General features: G+C 60.3%; 7 protein-coding genes across 8 annotated transcripts; 2 read left to right on the forward strand and 5 right to left on the reverse strand.

The window, feature by feature from the left end:
• Positions 1-47: 47 nt before the first annotated feature.
• Positions 48-983, reverse strand: ALKBH7 (Alpha-ketoglutarate-dependent dioxygenase alkB 7, mitochondrial; the record flags this gene model as incomplete). Its single annotated transcript, XM_062775754.1, has 4 exons — positions 48-71; positions 111-222; positions 261-616; positions 654-983. The coding sequence occupies 4 exons, from the start codon at positions 981-983 to the stop codon at positions 48-50; spliced, it is 822 nt and encodes a 273-aa protein (XP_062631738.1).
• A 237-nt stretch (positions 984-1,220) lies between these two features.
• FMN1 (Riboflavin kinase) lies at positions 1,221-2,592 on the forward strand. Its single transcript, XM_062775755.1, has 4 exons — positions 1,221-1,543; positions 1,584-1,993; positions 2,053-2,155; positions 2,213-2,592. Exons 1-4 carry the CDS (start codon positions 1,336-1,338, stop codon positions 2,332-2,334), a joined length of 843 nt encoding a protein of 280 aa, XP_062631739.1. The 5' UTR covers positions 1,221-1,335; the 3' UTR covers positions 2,335-2,592.
• Positions 2,575-6,013, reverse strand: LOC62_07G009209 (uncharacterized protein; the record flags this gene model as incomplete). 2 transcript variants are annotated; one of them, XM_062775756.1, is made up of 4 exons in its annotated part: positions 5,649-6,013; positions 5,272-5,610; positions 4,589-5,229; positions 2,575-4,369 (listed from the first exon to the last, which is right to left on the reverse strand). In XM_062775756.1, the coding sequence occupies exons 1-4, from the start codon at positions 5,889-5,891 to the stop codon at positions 2,575-2,577; spliced, it is 3,018 nt and encodes a 1,005-aa protein (XP_062631740.1). In that variant the 5' UTR covers positions 5,892-6,013. The 2 variants fall into 2 exon arrangements, with proteins under 2 accessions (XP_062631740.1, XP_062631741.1); XM_062775757.1 differs by having other exon boundaries at positions 2,575-5,229.
• Positions 6,014-6,208: 195 nt separating this feature from the next.
• ssb1_0 (Single-stranded DNA-binding protein 1) lies at positions 6,209-7,165 on the forward strand. Its single transcript, XM_062775758.1, has 7 exons — positions 6,209-6,300; positions 6,361-6,444; positions 6,485-6,510; positions 6,579-6,631; positions 6,671-6,755; positions 6,795-6,889; positions 6,931-7,165. The coding sequence occupies exons 1-7, from the start codon at positions 6,256-6,258 to the stop codon at positions 7,002-7,004; spliced, it is 462 nt and encodes a 153-aa protein (XP_062631742.1). The 5' UTR covers positions 6,209-6,255; the 3' UTR covers positions 7,005-7,165.
• A 163-nt stretch (positions 7,166-7,328) lies between these two features.
• On the reverse strand, positions 7,329-7,937 carry LOC62_07G009211 (uncharacterized protein). The gene is made up of 3 exons (XM_062775759.1): positions 7,712-7,937; positions 7,546-7,673; positions 7,329-7,494 (listed from the first exon to the last, which is right to left on the reverse strand). The coding sequence occupies exons 1-3, from the start codon at positions 7,910-7,912 to the stop codon at positions 7,395-7,397; spliced, it is 429 nt and encodes a 142-aa protein (XP_062631743.1). The 5' UTR covers positions 7,913-7,937; the 3' UTR covers positions 7,329-7,394.
• Positions 7,938-8,086: 149 nt separating this feature from the next.
• On the reverse strand, positions 8,087-11,766 carry ksg1 (Serine/threonine-protein kinase ksg1). Its single transcript, XM_062775760.1, has 6 exons — positions 10,805-11,766; positions 9,956-10,751; positions 9,586-9,910; positions 8,746-9,546; positions 8,341-8,704; positions 8,087-8,296 (listed from the first exon to the last, which is right to left on the reverse strand). The coding sequence occupies exons 1-6, from the start codon at positions 11,585-11,587 to the stop codon at positions 8,177-8,179; spliced, it is 3,189 nt and encodes a 1,062-aa protein (XP_062631744.1). The 5' UTR covers positions 11,588-11,766; the 3' UTR covers positions 8,087-8,176.
• Positions 11,767-12,374: 608 nt separating this feature from the next.
• Positions 12,375-14,146, reverse strand: fer8_3 (Fe-regulated protein 8). Its single transcript, XM_062775761.1, has 5 exons — positions 13,900-14,146; positions 13,769-13,861; positions 12,814-13,707; positions 12,683-12,750; positions 12,375-12,635 (listed from the first exon to the last, which is right to left on the reverse strand). Exons 1-5 carry the CDS (start codon positions 13,951-13,953, stop codon positions 12,554-12,556), a joined length of 1,191 nt encoding a protein of 396 aa, XP_062631745.1. The 5' UTR covers positions 13,954-14,146; the 3' UTR covers positions 12,375-12,553.
• Between the last annotated feature and the right edge of the window lie 245 nt (positions 14,147-14,391).

Consider the following 14,391-nt stretch of genomic DNA (forward strand, 5'->3'; position numbering starts at 1 on the left):
AAATGGGTAGGTAAATGTGCTGGGTATCGTGGGGGAGCGTGCGCTGCCTACATTGGCGCCTTTGGCGTGTCCTGCGAGGTCAGCCACACCATCAACAGGGACGGACTCACCCGAACCATGAGACTGATGCGGTGGCCAGGTTGAAGCGCCTCTCCGTCCCACTTGCTGTCCTCATGGGTGTAGGGCAGAATAGAGTGCGCGTACTTGTACCGCACGCTTCCTCTGCGCGGGTCAGTATGGAAACCACAGACAGCACCCACTTTTGCATGTAGACCGAGCCGGAGGGCACGAGCACGTCCCACCCGTGTTTATCCCCGTCTCCCTCCGCCTCGAGCCGAAGGACGCGCGGCGCGCCGAGGGTCGCACCCACAATCGTCTCGCCCATGGCCTCGAGGTTATCAACGTGCGGCAGAATCGCGCCCTCGGGCGCGAGGTGCAGGACGTGCATCGAGCTGCGCGGCGGCGGCAGGTCTTCGGGCACGGGCTCTTCCGGCACGCTCAGCGTCGGGACGAGGTTGTACAGCCGCGCGAGGAGCGCGAGCGTGGACCCGGGTACCGGCGGGAGAGAGGTCACCAACGACTCGCGATACTGGTGGATAACCGAGTCGAAGTGGCCCTGGGGAATCAGTCTCGGAGGTGGTGTCCTTACGCACCTCTTCAAAGCCGTACGGCCCAGCGAAGAGATCCTGCAACGCCGCCGCGAGCGGGGTGACCGGCTCATCGGTAACAGGCACTACCTCGGCCTCTCCTGTCGCCTTACGCCGCCGCCGCCGGCGCGTAGAGTCCATCCTGTCGAGCTTCCACAGCGCGAGCTCGGCGAGCGCGCGGCTCTCCCCGGGGCTGAAGAAGGCCGGGAAGAGGACAAAGTCGTCGGCCAGCGATGCCGGGGGTGTAGCTGGTGCGCCGCCACGCGCGCGGATAAGCGGCGACGGCGCAGTCAGCCTGTGTGCGAGCGTCGAGAAGAGCGACCGCGTCGCGCGCATCTTTTCTGTGATGGGGTGGTAGATGAAAGACCGAACCTCCACTTTCAAGTTCGCATTAGGCCGGCTATTGCCTGCGCCGTCGTGATTACAAAATCTTGCCCGTCGGAGCCGGCGGCGAAGCGACGAAGTGACGTGACGAAAGTGTCAGCGAGTAGTAAGCTAGCCAGCCAACGCCGGCAGCAACGAGCAATGGCAACCGACACCGAGACCGACAAACTCACTCCACCACCTCCGTCTCTCTCTTTATCTTTTGACGTCTATACGCCACAACGCTCAGTGGCTGCACTACACCCCCACACTCGATTGTTTACTAGCATCCTGCAAACCCACAACTACACCCCAAGCAAGCCACATGACACAAGGAGACAGCAGCAACAGCGCCCCAGAGGCCTCGGCCACTGGCTCGGCCGCGCCTACCGCGCCCATGGCACCGCTGTCGCGCGAGAACCGCCCCGAGATTGTCGGCGCCGACGTCCCAGAAGCACCGTACCCCATCGAGCTGTTTGGCACCGTCACAAAGGGCTTTGGCAGAGGCGCGCGCTTCCTCGGCATTCCCACTGGTGGGTCGGCGTGCCGCTAATCACACCATTGACACCGCAGCCAACCTGCCCGACTCGTCGCTCGGCCCGCTCAACGACCTCGGCCTCACGGGCATCTACTACGGCTTTGCGCGCGTGCACCCCACGTTCTCGACGCCGCTGCCCACTGCCGCGCCGACGCCCGCGCTGACCCCTTCCCCGTCGTCGACCCGCCTCGTGGAGCAGGCGACGGCCGGCGCCGCCGCCGAACACGGCCACCACCACCCCGCCATCCCCAAGTCGGTGTTGAAACAGCCCCTCACGTCCGAGCAGATCGCCCAGCTCCCACCACAGACGGCCCCATACCCCCCTGACAGCGTCCCCGATACCCCCACCGTGCCCAAGCGCCTTGCCGACGAGGACGGCAAGGTCTGGCCCATGGTCATGAGCGTCGGCTGGAACCCGTACTTTAAGAACGAGAAGATTACGGCTGTGAGTGCGGTGCGGGGGGGACTCTCTGCAGGTGCAACGTGGCCGCTGACACAACGCAGGAGGTTCATATCATGCACCCCTTCGCCCACGACTTTTACGGCCACGAGATTAGCGTCCTCATCCTGGGCTACATCCGCCCAGAGCTCGACTACGTCTCCAAGGGTATGTCCGGGGCACTATGCTGTAGGAGAAGCAGGAGGCCGACTGACACACATCCAGAGGCCCTCATCCAAGACATTCAGACCGACGTCAAGGTCGCCCTCAACTCGCTCTCTCGTCCCGCATACGCTTCCCAGGCCACATCAACCTTCCTCACCCAAGGCCCCAGCCGAACCGCCTAGGGCGAGTGTCCGCTTTGGGCTGAATAAATCGGCCGGTTAGACGGTGTCGATGTATGGGTCGACGGCGACTCCACTGCATTAGTATCCTCCCAAGACAAAGGGCGAGCATGCGAGATGGCGTCGACATGGCGCGCTCACAGCGTATTGACAGGTCTGTAATACATCAATGGGTGGTTGAATAATGCCTACAATGTAATGGTCTGTGCGCGCTGGTGGCAAAGCCACAATGATGTCAAATGGCTACACGTCTAACTCCCCACCCTCTCCCTCCTCCTCATCACTATCCACGCCGTCCAAATCTCGACCGATATCGGCCCCAAAAGCTCCCAAAACCGTGTCACCGACGGCTTTCTGCAGAGCGTCGTTGATTCCCGCCATGTCTTGATTGTCTTCTTCACCGCCTTCCGAGTTCTCCTCCGAGTCGCCGCGGAACATGAGCTTACGAACTGCGTCAAAGTTGATTCGTGCGCTGTAGTTGCGGCGAGTTTGAGGAACAAGCGCAGCCGAATCGTCCTCGGCATCACTAGCGTCGCCATCGCTCGTGTTGGCTTCTCCAGCGACTGGGCCAACGTCATCTCCTTTGGCAGGTCCCGTAGCGTGCTCTGGCACGCCCCTTGGGAACGACCACACGTTCGTGGCAAGGAGCTGCTGTTCTTTCTCCTCGGCCTCTGCAGATGTCGCGAGAATGCTGGACATCTTTTCAGGCCCGTACTTGAAGAGAAGACCCAACTCCTTCTCGAGTTCGTCCGAGTTTAAGGGTTTGCCCTCCGGAGCAAGTTGGTCTTCCAGGCGATACCGTCCAAGTTGTTGGTGAAGATCGATCAAAGAGTGGACCACAAGGTGAGGTGGAAACTCCAAGGGGGCGAGGCCGAGACGCAACAAACACTCGGTGGTCGACCACCTGTACTTGTTCTGCTGAACAAAGGGGCCGAGGTCTTCTCGATGTGGGTCCCCCTGGAATCCCAGGGCGCCCAAGTACTCTTTGGTGATATGACCTGGTATCGCTCCTTTGGCTTTGGCTTGGCGAACCCATTCCTTCATTGCCTGCTCGACCTCAATCGGCGCTGTGCGGCCCTTGCGACGCTCTTCGTTTGGGCTGAAGCGAATATATTGCTCACGCTCGCGCAGGAGCATTCCGGTATGCCCGATCCCAAACGAGTCGTCGGGAATGGACACGGCGGACAGGGATGGAGATCTGCTCATGTCTCGTAGGGACGAGGCAGACAAAGAGGGCGAAGGCATGCTTGGTAACACGGCATCTGATCGACCTGTGGATCGCGGCGAATGCGGCATGTCCACAGAGACGGGCGTGAGGACGTGCTTCGGGCTGCTTGTCGTAGATGTGCGATTGGCAGTAGCTGTAGTCGCCAAAGCCGGTGGCCTTCGAGACGGGGCCTGTGTCGATGAAGCCGGGTGCGTCTGCCCATTTTGACCACTGGAGGTGTGCGGTTCAAACATCAAAAGGCCACCGGGTCCAATGCTGAACCCCTCAGCTACCGACCGGGTTGAAGCCGTTCCGACCTGATGTGACGAACGAACCTCCCTGGACCCCGAGGCCGGACTTTGGACTGACGTCTCAGTGGTTCCAGGCTCCCAGGGAGTCGATTCCTCGTCATCAGTGTCGCCGAGGGCATCCTCGTCGGAAGAGCATTCGGGAACCGCCAGAAGAGCCTCGATAGTTGGCGACTTTGGCCTCCGGGTTTGAGAAGGCCCGCCCATCATCCTTCGCAGCATCTCATCGCGAGTCATTCCTTTGTTGGTCTTGATCAGAGGTGCTGGAGAAGACGGCGGTTGGTTGATCCGAACAAAGTGCGGGCCAGGGGTACCCCCAACTCGACGTCGCTTTCGAGAGTGGTCGGGTTCGTCCTCTGAATCCGATGCGACTGAGGACGGGGCCATGGAGCCGGCGCGCGGCGAGGGTGCCACAGACGGAGCTCGTGATGAGGGCGCCATGGAGGGAGCTCGTGTTGAGGGCGCCATGGAGGGAGCCCGTGTCGAGGGTGCCATGGATAACGCCCGCGACGAAACCACTGATCTGGAACGCGACCGGCTCCGCCCCGTGGGATTCTGCTGTCGATTCAAGGCTGTGGCGAACATTCGCGCAGCAGTCGTGAATTCCTCGTCCAAGGGTAGAGCTTCTGACCGAGTACGAAGCCTGGCCTCCATGATGCGCTGCCAATGACGGGCAACGACGGGCGCCGCCGCGATTGCCATGGTCGTCTCAGGAATTGAGCGCCTCTTGTCGCTCCCCCACCCGGACAAGCCGTTGCCAACAGTCCCCCTCGCGGGTGGAGCGACCAACGGCGTGTCCAGGCCTGCCTCTGGGATAGATGTGGACCAGGCGACGAGCATATCCCTCATCTCAGCTCGCCGGCGTGACACAGCGCTCTCGTTGCCACGGTGAGGGTGAACAAGCTCGCTGACCCATGCAAGCACCTGGGGCACTGGTTTTGCTTGTTGAGCTTGGATCGCCCAAACAAGGAGAGCACACGACACGTCCACTGAACATTGGTTGCCCCAGAGTGAGACGACTTGCTGGGCATTGTAGAGGCCCAAGGCCATCTCGAGCACCGCATCCCAAGTCACACCCGACATGTAGTCCCAGCATTCAGTGTCGAGGACCAGGTCGTCGGGTCCGGCGGTGTCTGCGGTCTTGCCGGAGCGAGTGGCCTCTGCATTGAGGGCATTGACGGACAAGAGGCGCCTCCTCATGGCCACAGGAAGGCCAGCCAACAACTTGAGGTGGTTGGAAAGGACAAGAACCTGGGATAAAACCACATCGATCGTGGTAGGGAGGTGTAGCAGCAGCCCCTCGACTCGTTTGCTGGCTGCTTTGAGAGAGGTCAATCGATCGAGGTAGCCAGGGTGGTCGCTGCCAAGGGCTTGTGCTCGCGCCTAAGAATCAAGTCAGTACGATAGGCTGAGAGTGAAACTTACCAATATTGTTCGTAGCGACGGGGCCATGACAGTGCCATCCCCGCGCGCGAGAGGCGGGCCGAGAGATGGTATTGCCGTCCGATGGTGTGCCAGCTGGCTGTGGACCAGCGCAACATTGCTTTGCAGAATCACCAGTCGAATAGCCGATACCAAGTGATACTTGACTTGCTGAGGAGCGTTGCTCGTCTGGACGCGGAGGTAACCCTTGGTCCGGGCCTGCTCTGTTCGAAACCGATTGTACAAGTTGCGAACGCCAGGAATGAAGTGGCCGGCTGGGCGCTCCACCAGCCGCGACCGGGGGTCCACAAGGTAGATATCGAGGAGCTTATTGATGTATGCCTGTTGTGTGTCAAGGAATGCAACCACAGCGCACTCACCTCGTGTCTCTTCTCTCTTGGATCGCCAAACTGGATCTCAGACGAGCCGTCGGGCTCAAGGATCGTGCCGAAGATGTGTGACGTGTGCGCCGCGTTCCGGATGTAGGTTGCGCGCTCGTCAATCGCGCCGCATACCGAGCATGCGACAACGGACGCCGTCGAGCCGGCCGTTGCAGTGGACGAGCCGTCAAAGCCGAGCCGCTGGCAGTCGGTACAAACATAGTCGGCGTACGAGGCGGCCATTGTCGCTTCAACGGCTCGGTTATCGAGGCCGCGAGCGAGCTGCTGTTCACGATGACGGCGGTGAGGATGAGGTTTAAACGGTCATTGTCAGGTGTGGTTTTGCTGAGCCGATATGATGTGAGAGGCGGATGGGAGAAGTGGAGGACTGTTGTTTAAATGTTTTGGGTGGCAATGACCGAGAGTGAGGAAGGTGTTGGCCGTTCCTAATCGATTACAAAATAATTGTAATTATCACGTGATGGTTCAATTGAAAGTGACGTGTGTGGTTTCTAAATCGATCCGGGTGCGAGTGGGATGCAAAGTGACATCAGCCACAAGCTGAACTCTTTGGCTCGTCTTCATCTTCACTCATCCCATTCCCATCATGTTCTCCGCGCTCAAGTCCGTTCCCATCAAGCAGGGTGTGAGGGTGTGTATTTCCTCTTCCATCGCTGCCGGCCAGGAAGCACTCATCTGATCCACACCGCAGTCCTTCTCGACGACGCGCGCCGTCGCCGACCTGTCTCGCGTCACGCTTATCGGCCGCCTCGGCGGCGACCCAGTGCAGCGCACGGTAAGGGTTGTCACCTCTGACATTACTGACGCGTGCTCAGACGCAGAGCGGCAAGCCATACTACACGTAAGTGGCTATGAGCGGTGCCCAGTCGAGCCGAGCGGCGTGCCGGAAGCCCGAAACTCACGCTGCAGCTACACGGTCGCTACTCGCGGACCTGGCGGCACCGTTGTTGATGAGCACGGCAGTAAGTCTTGGATTGCTTCAAGGCGGTGCTGAGACCCAGACCGCCAGGAGCCCCCGACGTCATGGCACACCGTCTTTGCGTTCGGCGACGGCGCGCAGAAGACGCTTGGCCGTATCGGCAAGGGGTGCGTGGCTGTCTCTTGGTCACCAATCTGATCTACCAGCTCGACCGTCTTTGTGGAGGCTGACCTCGAGATGCGCCCTGGTGGCCATGCTACCGACGGCGCTGCCCTCCCCGACCGCCCCCTCCTGAGGCATCGTGAGTCGATGAGCCGGGCGGCGGTACTGACTCCCGTGCAGAGCGCATCAACGTCATCAACTGGATCAAGCCTGAGAACGAGGCTGCTGGTGCAGAGGAGCCCGAGACTGACTAGGCGGCGAACTCGGTGCTGGCAGGAGTCGTAGTGGAGGCGTGCGTGCCGATTCAGGCCTCGCGTTGGCGGTGAAGTTGTCCCGCTGGGAACGAAGAATAATCCCCTCTCATACACACTAGCATGGGCTGTAGTCTACACCATGGCATTATCACTGCTCACGGCGATGGCGCATGTGTTCGGTCTGGGTCCAGATCTCCTAGCAAGGCTGAACCTTGGTCACAAATTGGCGAAGGCTGCCGACGAGGATATGACACCTGCCCACCACCCCCACCAAGACTCGTAGTATACAACATGACATACGCCGTACTGCCCGAGAGCAGCTCTGCAATCTATAGCTCATGGCATGGCGCGAGGTACGCCCAAGCCCATTCTGTCGGCATTCCAGCCCCCTCAAGGCGCGGCCGGCGTGTCGCTCCCACCATCGACCCCTCTGTTCGACTCGGCATCAACCGCAGGCGTCGGGATATCCAGAAACGCCTTGAGCACGGCACTGCGCCGGCCATCAGTACACACGCACTCCCAACCCCGCGGTCCCACTCACCGCTTGCTGGCCGCCTGCGCCTCAAGGATGCGCGTGAGCTCGGACACGGACTCGGCGCCGAGGTGGCCGCCGGGCAGGGTGCTCGCGGCCTTCTTCATCGCCTGGAGCTGCGTGCTGATCGCCTTGGCCTATGGCGTTAGCACAATGCTATGACACTCCAGCCCACCTTGGCAACCACGTCCTCCGTCTTGATGGCCTCGCCCTCGGCGATGCCGTAGATGAGCTCGAGGACGTCCTCAAGGGCCGGGAGGACAGACGTGAACGTCCCTGGAGCGAGAGCCGGTGCTGCTTCCGCCGCGTTTGCGCTCTGCGTCGACGGTCCTGCAGCCACTGCTGGTGGTGGTGGTGGTAATGGGCTTCCGGCCATGGTTGATGAATGTGGTGTTGGTTCGAGACACGAAAGAACAACAACAGGAGCTGGTTCGTCATGGACGAGCTGTTGTGTTATCTGCTTCCATTGATTTTCAACCACGCCTCCTAATCCATTTAGGATCCGTGGGATTCTCCTGTCCTTGTCCACACCTCCCAACTCCTCCCATGGCTCCGTATTAGCGTGAAATGCATAGATAGGTAGTGATACAACAATCGTCGCCTGCTCTCAATGCATGGAGCGCGGCGGGCTGATGCCAGGTTAGAGCTCGGGTCTACGCTTTGCCGGCGACCACCGGGGCCACACGACCCTCTTGAGGGTGTGGACCCAGACTGCGCGGATGTCTGGCGTGTCGGTAACAAACATAAAGGTCTGTGTGGCCTAGAGACGATCAGCACCGCAACTTATACCCACAGCACACGTACAGTCTGAAGAACAAACGTCTTGCTACCCTTCTCTTGCAGGTCAAGAATGACGTTCGAGGTCATAGGGTCCTCTGGAGACAGCGTTTGCCCAGTTGTGGAGCCTGAAGGCGTCTTGGATGGTGACGGGGGGTGCGTTGCAACACCTGTCGGGGTACCCAGGAAGGTGAAAATGTGCTTGGGCCTCGGTCCGCCATTCTCAGGGCTATCATCCTTGGCCACAAGAAGGCGGGGGAAGTCGGTGAGAATAAGCTGGCGCCGCTTGGATGCGGGCATCAAGAAAGTCGGGAGTGGGACACCACTCGACGAGCGAATGAGGATCGGAGTGGACAGGACCACTCGCTCGGCTGGAAACAAGATCGGAAGCCTTTGACGGGTTAGCATCTTTGGCGTAGAATTTGTCCTCACCATTGGCTGTTGTCAGTCAAAGCCACGCCGTATGTGACGGACGCGTCTGGAGAGGCCGTCCGTGACTCGTCGAAACGGAACTGGTCCTCGCTCCTGTCACTCATCCGACTTTGGTGACCGGAACCCGCGCGTCTGCCGGTGGGAGTGAACGGTGGGTTGATACCCATTGACTCGAGCAGGCCGCTAAGTCTGCCGCCACTCGAACTAGAGCTCGTAGACCAACCGCGGGTCTTGGGCTTCCTACGAGGAGGGGTGGCCGCTTCTTCGTCCAGCCAAGCACGGCGCGGCGGGTTGAGGTCTTCCGATGGTCCAGGAGTCTGGTTGCGGGACGGCAAGTGGAGGCCTGGGTGATCGACAGCTTCGACGGCGTTAGCCGCCGCAAGGCGATCAAACCGGGGCTCCTTGTCGTACGGCCGCTCCTCGTCTTGGTCAAACTCTCCATCCGAGACGTCCGAGTCAAAGGCGGCCCACACATCCGAGTCAAGTGTGACCTGAGCCAGAGTCTGTACAGGTGGCGACAGTCCAGTGTGAATCGCAGGAGCAGGAATGGTCCAAATGGTATTCCAGTCGACGTCTTCGAAGAAGGGGTGTGCCTTGATGAGCTGAGGCGTTGGGCGGCCAGTCGGGCTCAAGTTGAGCAGTAGCTCGACGAGAGACCGAGCCTTCGGGTCAAAGTCGTCGGGGAAGAAGAGGTCGCGGCTGAGCACCTTTTGAAAGGTGAGGTATTCCGTGGCGCTGCGGAAAGGCGACTTGCCCACAATGAAGTCGTACAGCACCACGCCGAAGGCCCAAATGTCCGATCTGTTAAGAGTCAGCCAGGTTCTCATGTCATCGACATACGCTTTGCTTGCAGGCTCGTTACGCAACACCTCGGGACTGACATAGTCGGCCGAGCCGACAAACGACCGCTTCGAAGTCTGCTCCTTGTCGTCCTTCCTGTTGAGAATCTTGGCGCTACCAAAGTCGGTCACCTTGATGCGCATGTCGTCATCGAGGAGAATATTCTCTGGCTTGAGGTCTCGGTGAATAATGTCACGGTCGTGCATGAACTCGATTGTGTCGATCAGGAGCGCTGCGTAGTACTTGGCCGCAGTAATGTCCAGGGAGCCAAACTTTCGGATCTGGGCCGCGAGTTCGCCATGAGAAGCAAGTTCAAGGACGTAGTCTGTATGGGTCAGCTATGCTCCAATGATCATGCCCCAATACGCACAGACACTGGTCTTGTCGGCAAATGTGCAGTACAAACGGATGACGCCTGGGTGGCCGCCCATATGGGCCCCGGCTGAGGACTTGACGCTGCGATCCGAAGGGGCGCCAGACTGTCTCCGCTTCCTTGGCGTGCGGGTGCGCTGCGAGTCGGCATTGGGAACTGGGGCATCCTGTCCGGAATCACGTCGCGACATCGGCGGAGTTTGGATCTGGCCCGGCTCGGTTGTGTGCACCTTGTTGGTGAATGTTGGCAGCTCTCCCTCCTTTCCAGGTTCCTCCTTGACAGGCGAAGGAGGGTTGCTCGAGCGACCAGAAGCCTTCATTTCGGGACTGCGTTCCTCCAAGACTTCCTGCTGATCCCCGTTCTTGACCAGAATAGAGGTCGTCGCCAACGGGGACAGCGAAGTAGTCGGCGAAATCGGAGAACTGTCACTGCCGTGCCCATGGCGATCCTTGGTGGTATACTGAGGACCGGTCGCCGTCGAGCTGTTGCGACGTTTCTGGGTCTGACCACTGCCGACGCTGCTGATGCTTGGGGCCGACTTCTTGTGCGTCACCACTGCCGTCTGGCCACCCGACGACGAGTTGGACATTCCGCGGCGGTGAGCCGTCCTGGGCGATGTCGCGTGACGAGGCATCGACAGCCGAATTAGAGCATCGCGCTCAATATGGGCATACTTGATCTTGTTCTCTTGCACGAGGTGCGCCTGGTTCATAATCTTGATGGCAAATCGCCTGGGGCCACGCGACGACGCCGAGAGCATTGACGAGTTTGGAGCAAGAGTCGCCTCCACCACCTAAGCGAGATCAGCGTTACGGCCTCTCTTTCAGCAAGTAGCTCCCAGCTCACAGTGCTATAGCTGCCTCTTCCCAGCTCCTCGCCGAGAATGTAGTCTCGGAGGGACGGCTTCTTCTGAGCCGACCCGTTCGAGTGCGTCGACACGCCACTGGCCCTACGCTCGCGGTCACCGGCTGTCGGTGTCGCCATGTCGTCTGCACTGAGCGCACGGGCCTTGCCGTGAGAGCGGTACGCTGTCGGTGACGAGGGGCTTGAATGTGACGAGTCGTTGCGGAATGGAGGGGCTGGTGTAACGAGCTCGTCGTCATTCTCCATCGTGACGCGGAGCTGGTTTGGCGAAGTTGGCACGGGTACCGCATCGTATGGAAGCGGCAGTCTGCTTGCTCTTGGGGTTGTTGGGCTATAGCCGGCTTGATGTGAAGGAAGCGACGACGACCTTGCTGCTTCTGGGGAACTCGTCGTCACGATCGACGGTGGGGACGACGACTGTCCCGCTTGCCGTGCCATGCGAGGGCCGTTGTGCATGAATCCCCTGCCGCCGTACACTGGGACACGTTCTGGCTCGCTCGATCCATAGTCTTCCAACGCATCCGAGGTTGCGAGTTGAGCGTCGGGCGTTGCCGCTGTTCGGGTCTGAATAGGTGGGGGTCGCATGGGAACGGCCACAAGACTTGATGTTGACTCTGTGGTCGTTGTCGACCTCGAAGATGACGTCGAGGCATTGCGCTGTAACAGCGTGGCCGATGCTAGCCTCGAGAATGCGGGGAGTGAAGTGGGTGGCGTCGGTGGTGTTGACGATGCCGACACTGAGGTAAAGGCTGCTGTTGCCGTCATTGCAGAGTGTTGAGCGATGGAGTAGACTGCTGATTGCTTGCTACTTGACCTCTACTGCTTCTGCAATGAGATGGGCTCGGCGCCTTGCGCTCAGTGATGAATGAGCCGAGAAGGAAGGGGGTGGGAATTGGAATGGGTCGTGTCGGGGTCGTGAGTGGATTGCTAGTAGTAGTGTGTCGGAAAGAGTCAGATGAGGAGTGTCAAGGTGTGATGCGACGAGTTGCCGCAGCCAGGCCACCCCAGCCGCAGTCGCGTGGTGTGTCTCGTCTCTGACACACTCAGAGTTGACTGCCTGGTGTCGGAAGGTGCGACCAGGTGCAATACTCGTTTAGGGTTTGCCCCGCCGCCCGCCTGCCGCCGCCGCCGCCGCTCGCCCCTCCGCCCCCTCCGCCCCGAGGCAAAAGCAGCCAGCCAGCCAGCCCAGCCAGCCAGCAGCCGTCCAAGTCCAGCCCAGGCCCCATCTGGACCCGCCGCCACCCCCTGAGTATCTGGCACGCACTGGCACAAAATTCCCCCTTTTTTGCCACCCTGACACCTGTCCCCATGTCCCCCCAACCACCATGCTATTACAACGTTTTTGCCCCCCGTCTTACCCCTAATGCCAGTAAGTATCCGCCTCCTAATTCACTGACTGCGGCGGCATGCAGCAAGAAAAAGGATCGACAAGTCGCACGCACCGCCATCAAACAGTCGACCCACACACACACAACACGCGACAACAGTCATGCTCCTCCAGGCACGGCTCCAATGAGTCACCCAAACACCGCTAATACAAGGGAGAAAAAAATCAAATTACATACCACGTGCATTCAAATTGTACTCTTCACCTGGGCAGTCCTCGTGGCATTACCTCACACGACCACCGCCTCTTGCTGCGGCCTCGGGGCCTCGCCACTGGCCACTGCCCCATGGCAAGTCTGGACAGCCTATTACCCTATGATCTGCACCGCTGGCACAGCTTCCCCCTTAGAGGTGGTAATCGTCGAGCGTGTTGACACGAACTCCGCGGCGTGTCCACACACCCTCAATGTTCATGTCCTCGACGCCACTGCCGCGTGTCAGCTTCTTGGTCTACACGCCAAAGCTCCAACTCACTCGTCACGCCAGCGCGAGGTAGGCTCGGCACCCTCGGACTCTGGATTCCTAAAGATGATGTTCTTTTGCTGCGCCAGTTAGCCAGCTGCAAGGGGAGTGGCACAAGACTGCGCTGCGCCAATGCCACGTACAATGCCCAGCGTCAGGTGGATGCCTCCGGGGCTGACGGTGATCGTCTCGGTCGGCGTCTTGCCCTCGATCAGCGACAAAATGTTCTGAGCCGCAGCGGCAGCCTGCGCCGCTCCGGGTCTGGCAGCCTTGTGTGCTCCCGTGTCGGCCACGTCTCCGACGGCGAAGAAGTTGGGGTACGCCGGGTCCTTGAACTGCAGCGTGGGCTGGACGCGGATGAAGCCGTTGGCGGGGTTGATGATCCCCTCCGGCGTCGACGCAGGAAGGTCGCGCACGAGATCGTTGTTGGGTGTCTGGCCCGTGGCGGGGATGACGAGCTGCGCGTCGACACTAGTGCCGTCCGCGAGATCAACCGTGAACGTCGAGCCGTCCTCAGGGAAGCCGCCCTTGGGGAACACGACGCGCGAGTTGGTGATGAGCCTGATGCCGAGTTCGGTGAACCGCTCCTGGATAAGGTCGTGGAACTGGGGGTGGAACCTCGGCATGACCTTGTCGCGCGAGTGGACGAGCGTGACCTGCTTCTCGGGAAACTTCTCCTTGAGGTCCGCCGCCATCTGGATACCGACGGCACCGCCGCCGACAAGCACGACAGAGTTGGCATTCTTCACCTTGGCCTGGTAGTCCTGGAAGTACGTGACAGCGGACGGCTTGTCGTCCGACACCATAGAGCCAGGTGGCGTCAGCCGCGTGCCGGTCGCGACGACAACATAGTCGAACGGGATCTCTCTCGAACCCTCCCACTCGCGGTCGAGCACGGCGCGGCCAGGCTCAAGGGCGACAACTCGCGCCTGCACAACCTTGTGCTGGTCCTTGTTTGGGATCGTGTCCTGGTTGAACACGCCAGTGAAGGGTACGAATGCCTTGTGCTCGTGCGTGGGGACAATGGCGAAGCGCGGCTGAGGGGTGTCAGGGAGGAACGGGGTGGAGACGACGGCGGCGGCCACAGCGGCAACTTACAAAGGCAAACAGGTGGTGGAAATGACTGTGGGGCTCGACAAGCACGACGCGGTAGGTGGCGGGCAAGACGGCAGCGAGCTGCTGGGCCGCGTTCTGGGGCAAGTCAGCGAGGCCACACGGCTTTGACTCACAATGCCGACATACGACGCCCCGACGACAACGGCGTTCTTGAGTGCTGTGACCATGGTGCTGAATTGAAGATGGGGGGAGGGGCAGGGGGTGGAACGGCAGGCGGGCAGCTTTATAACCCCAGACAACGAGCCCACGCGTGTGCTCGCTCGCTCGGACGGATGTGGCCGAAGCAAACCCGAGACGGGGCCGGCCTCCGACCCCCGCCTACCTGTCTGCCGACCCGCGTGCTCGTGCTCGCTTGGTCAGTCAACTCAGCTGCGGGTGGCAAGGGGCGACGGAGCGGGCTAGCGCTGCGCATCGGCGGGTGGTCGCCTTGGATCGGCCGGTCTCTCTCTCTCTGTGTCCATGTGGGGCGGGTAGCGTCTCGACTTATCTGATAAACCGGAGGCTTTTTTTTTTCTCGCTTTGGCCGGGTCGACCCTGAAACGTCGTCGTCGCTATGATCACATCCACGCACACAAACTGACACCATTAAAACGTGCTCTGTGCAG

The sequence above is a fragment of the Vanrija pseudolonga genome, chromosome 7, assembly GCF_020906515.1.
Source record: "Vanrija pseudolonga chromosome 7, complete sequence".
Lineage (NCBI taxonomy): Eukaryota > Fungi > Basidiomycota > Tremellomycetes > Trichosporonales > Trichosporonaceae > Vanrija > Vanrija pseudolonga.

What these genes read in the sequence shown, in the direction of transcription:
- fer8_3 (XM_062775761.1), bottom strand. Translation starts at nt 13,953, where the DNA reads ATGGTCACAGCACTCAAGAACGCCGTTGTCGTCGGGGCGTCGTATGTC. An exon ending in TCCACCACCTGTTTGCCTTT is followed by an intron (nt 13,708 to 13,768) that starts GTAAGTTGCCGC and finishes GACACCCCTCAG; the next exon opens with CCGCGCTTCGCCATTGTCCC. An exon ending in ACCTCGCGCTGGCGTGACGA is followed by an intron (nt 12,636 to 12,682) that starts GTGAGTTGGAGC and finishes GACACGCGGCAG; the next exon opens with TGGCGTCGAGGACATGAACA.
- FMN1 (XM_062775755.1), top strand. Translation starts at nt 1,336, where the DNA reads ATGACACAAGGAGACAGCAGCAACAGCGCCCCAGAGGCCTCGGCCACT. An exon ending in AGAACGAGAAGATTACGGCT is followed by an intron (nt 1,994 to 2,052) that starts GTGAGTGCGGTG and finishes GACACAACGCAG; the next exon opens with GAGGTTCATATCATGCACCC. An exon ending in GCTCGACTACGTCTCCAAGG is followed by an intron (nt 2,156 to 2,212) that starts GTATGTCCGGGG and finishes ACACACATCCAG; the next exon opens with AGGCCCTCATCCAAGACATT.
- ssb1_0 (XM_062775758.1), top strand. Translation starts at nt 6,256, where the DNA reads ATGTTCTCCGCGCTCAAGTCCGTTCCCATCAAGCAGGGTGTGAGG. An exon ending in CCATCAAGCAGGGTGTGAGG is followed by an intron (nt 6,301 to 6,360) that starts GTGTGTATTTCC and finishes TCCACACCGCAG; the next exon opens with TCCTTCTCGACGACGCGCGC. An exon ending in CGTTGTTGATGAGCACGGCA is followed by an intron (nt 6,632 to 6,670) that starts GTAAGTCTTGGA and finishes GCTGAGACCCAG; the next exon opens with ACCGCCAGGAGCCCCCGACG.
- LOC62_07G009211 (XM_062775759.1), bottom strand. Translation starts at nt 7,912, where the DNA reads ATGGCCGGAAGCCCATTACCACCACCACCACCAGCAGTGGCTGCAGGA. An exon ending in CGGAGGACGTGGTTGCCAAG is followed by an intron (nt 7,674 to 7,711) that starts GTGGGCTGGAGT and finishes CTAACGCCATAG; the next exon opens with GCCAAGGCGATCAGCACGCA. An exon ending in GCGCAGGCGGCCAGCAAGCG is followed by an intron (nt 7,495 to 7,545) that starts GTGAGTGGGACC and finishes TGGCCGGCGCAG; the next exon opens with TGCCGTGCTCAAGGCGTTTC.
- ksg1 (XM_062775760.1), bottom strand. Translation starts at nt 11,587, where the DNA reads ATGACGGCAACAGCAGCCTTTACCTCAGTGTCGGCATCGTCAACACCA. An exon ending in GAAGAGGCAGCTATAGCACT is followed by an intron (nt 10,752 to 10,804) that starts GTGAGCTGGGAG and finishes GATCTCGCTTAG; the next exon opens with GTGGTGGAGGCGACTCTTGC. An exon ending in TGCCGACAAGACCAGTGTCT is followed by an intron (nt 9,911 to 9,955) that starts GTGCGTATTGGG and finishes TGACCCATACAG; the next exon opens with ACTACGTCCTTGAACTTGCT.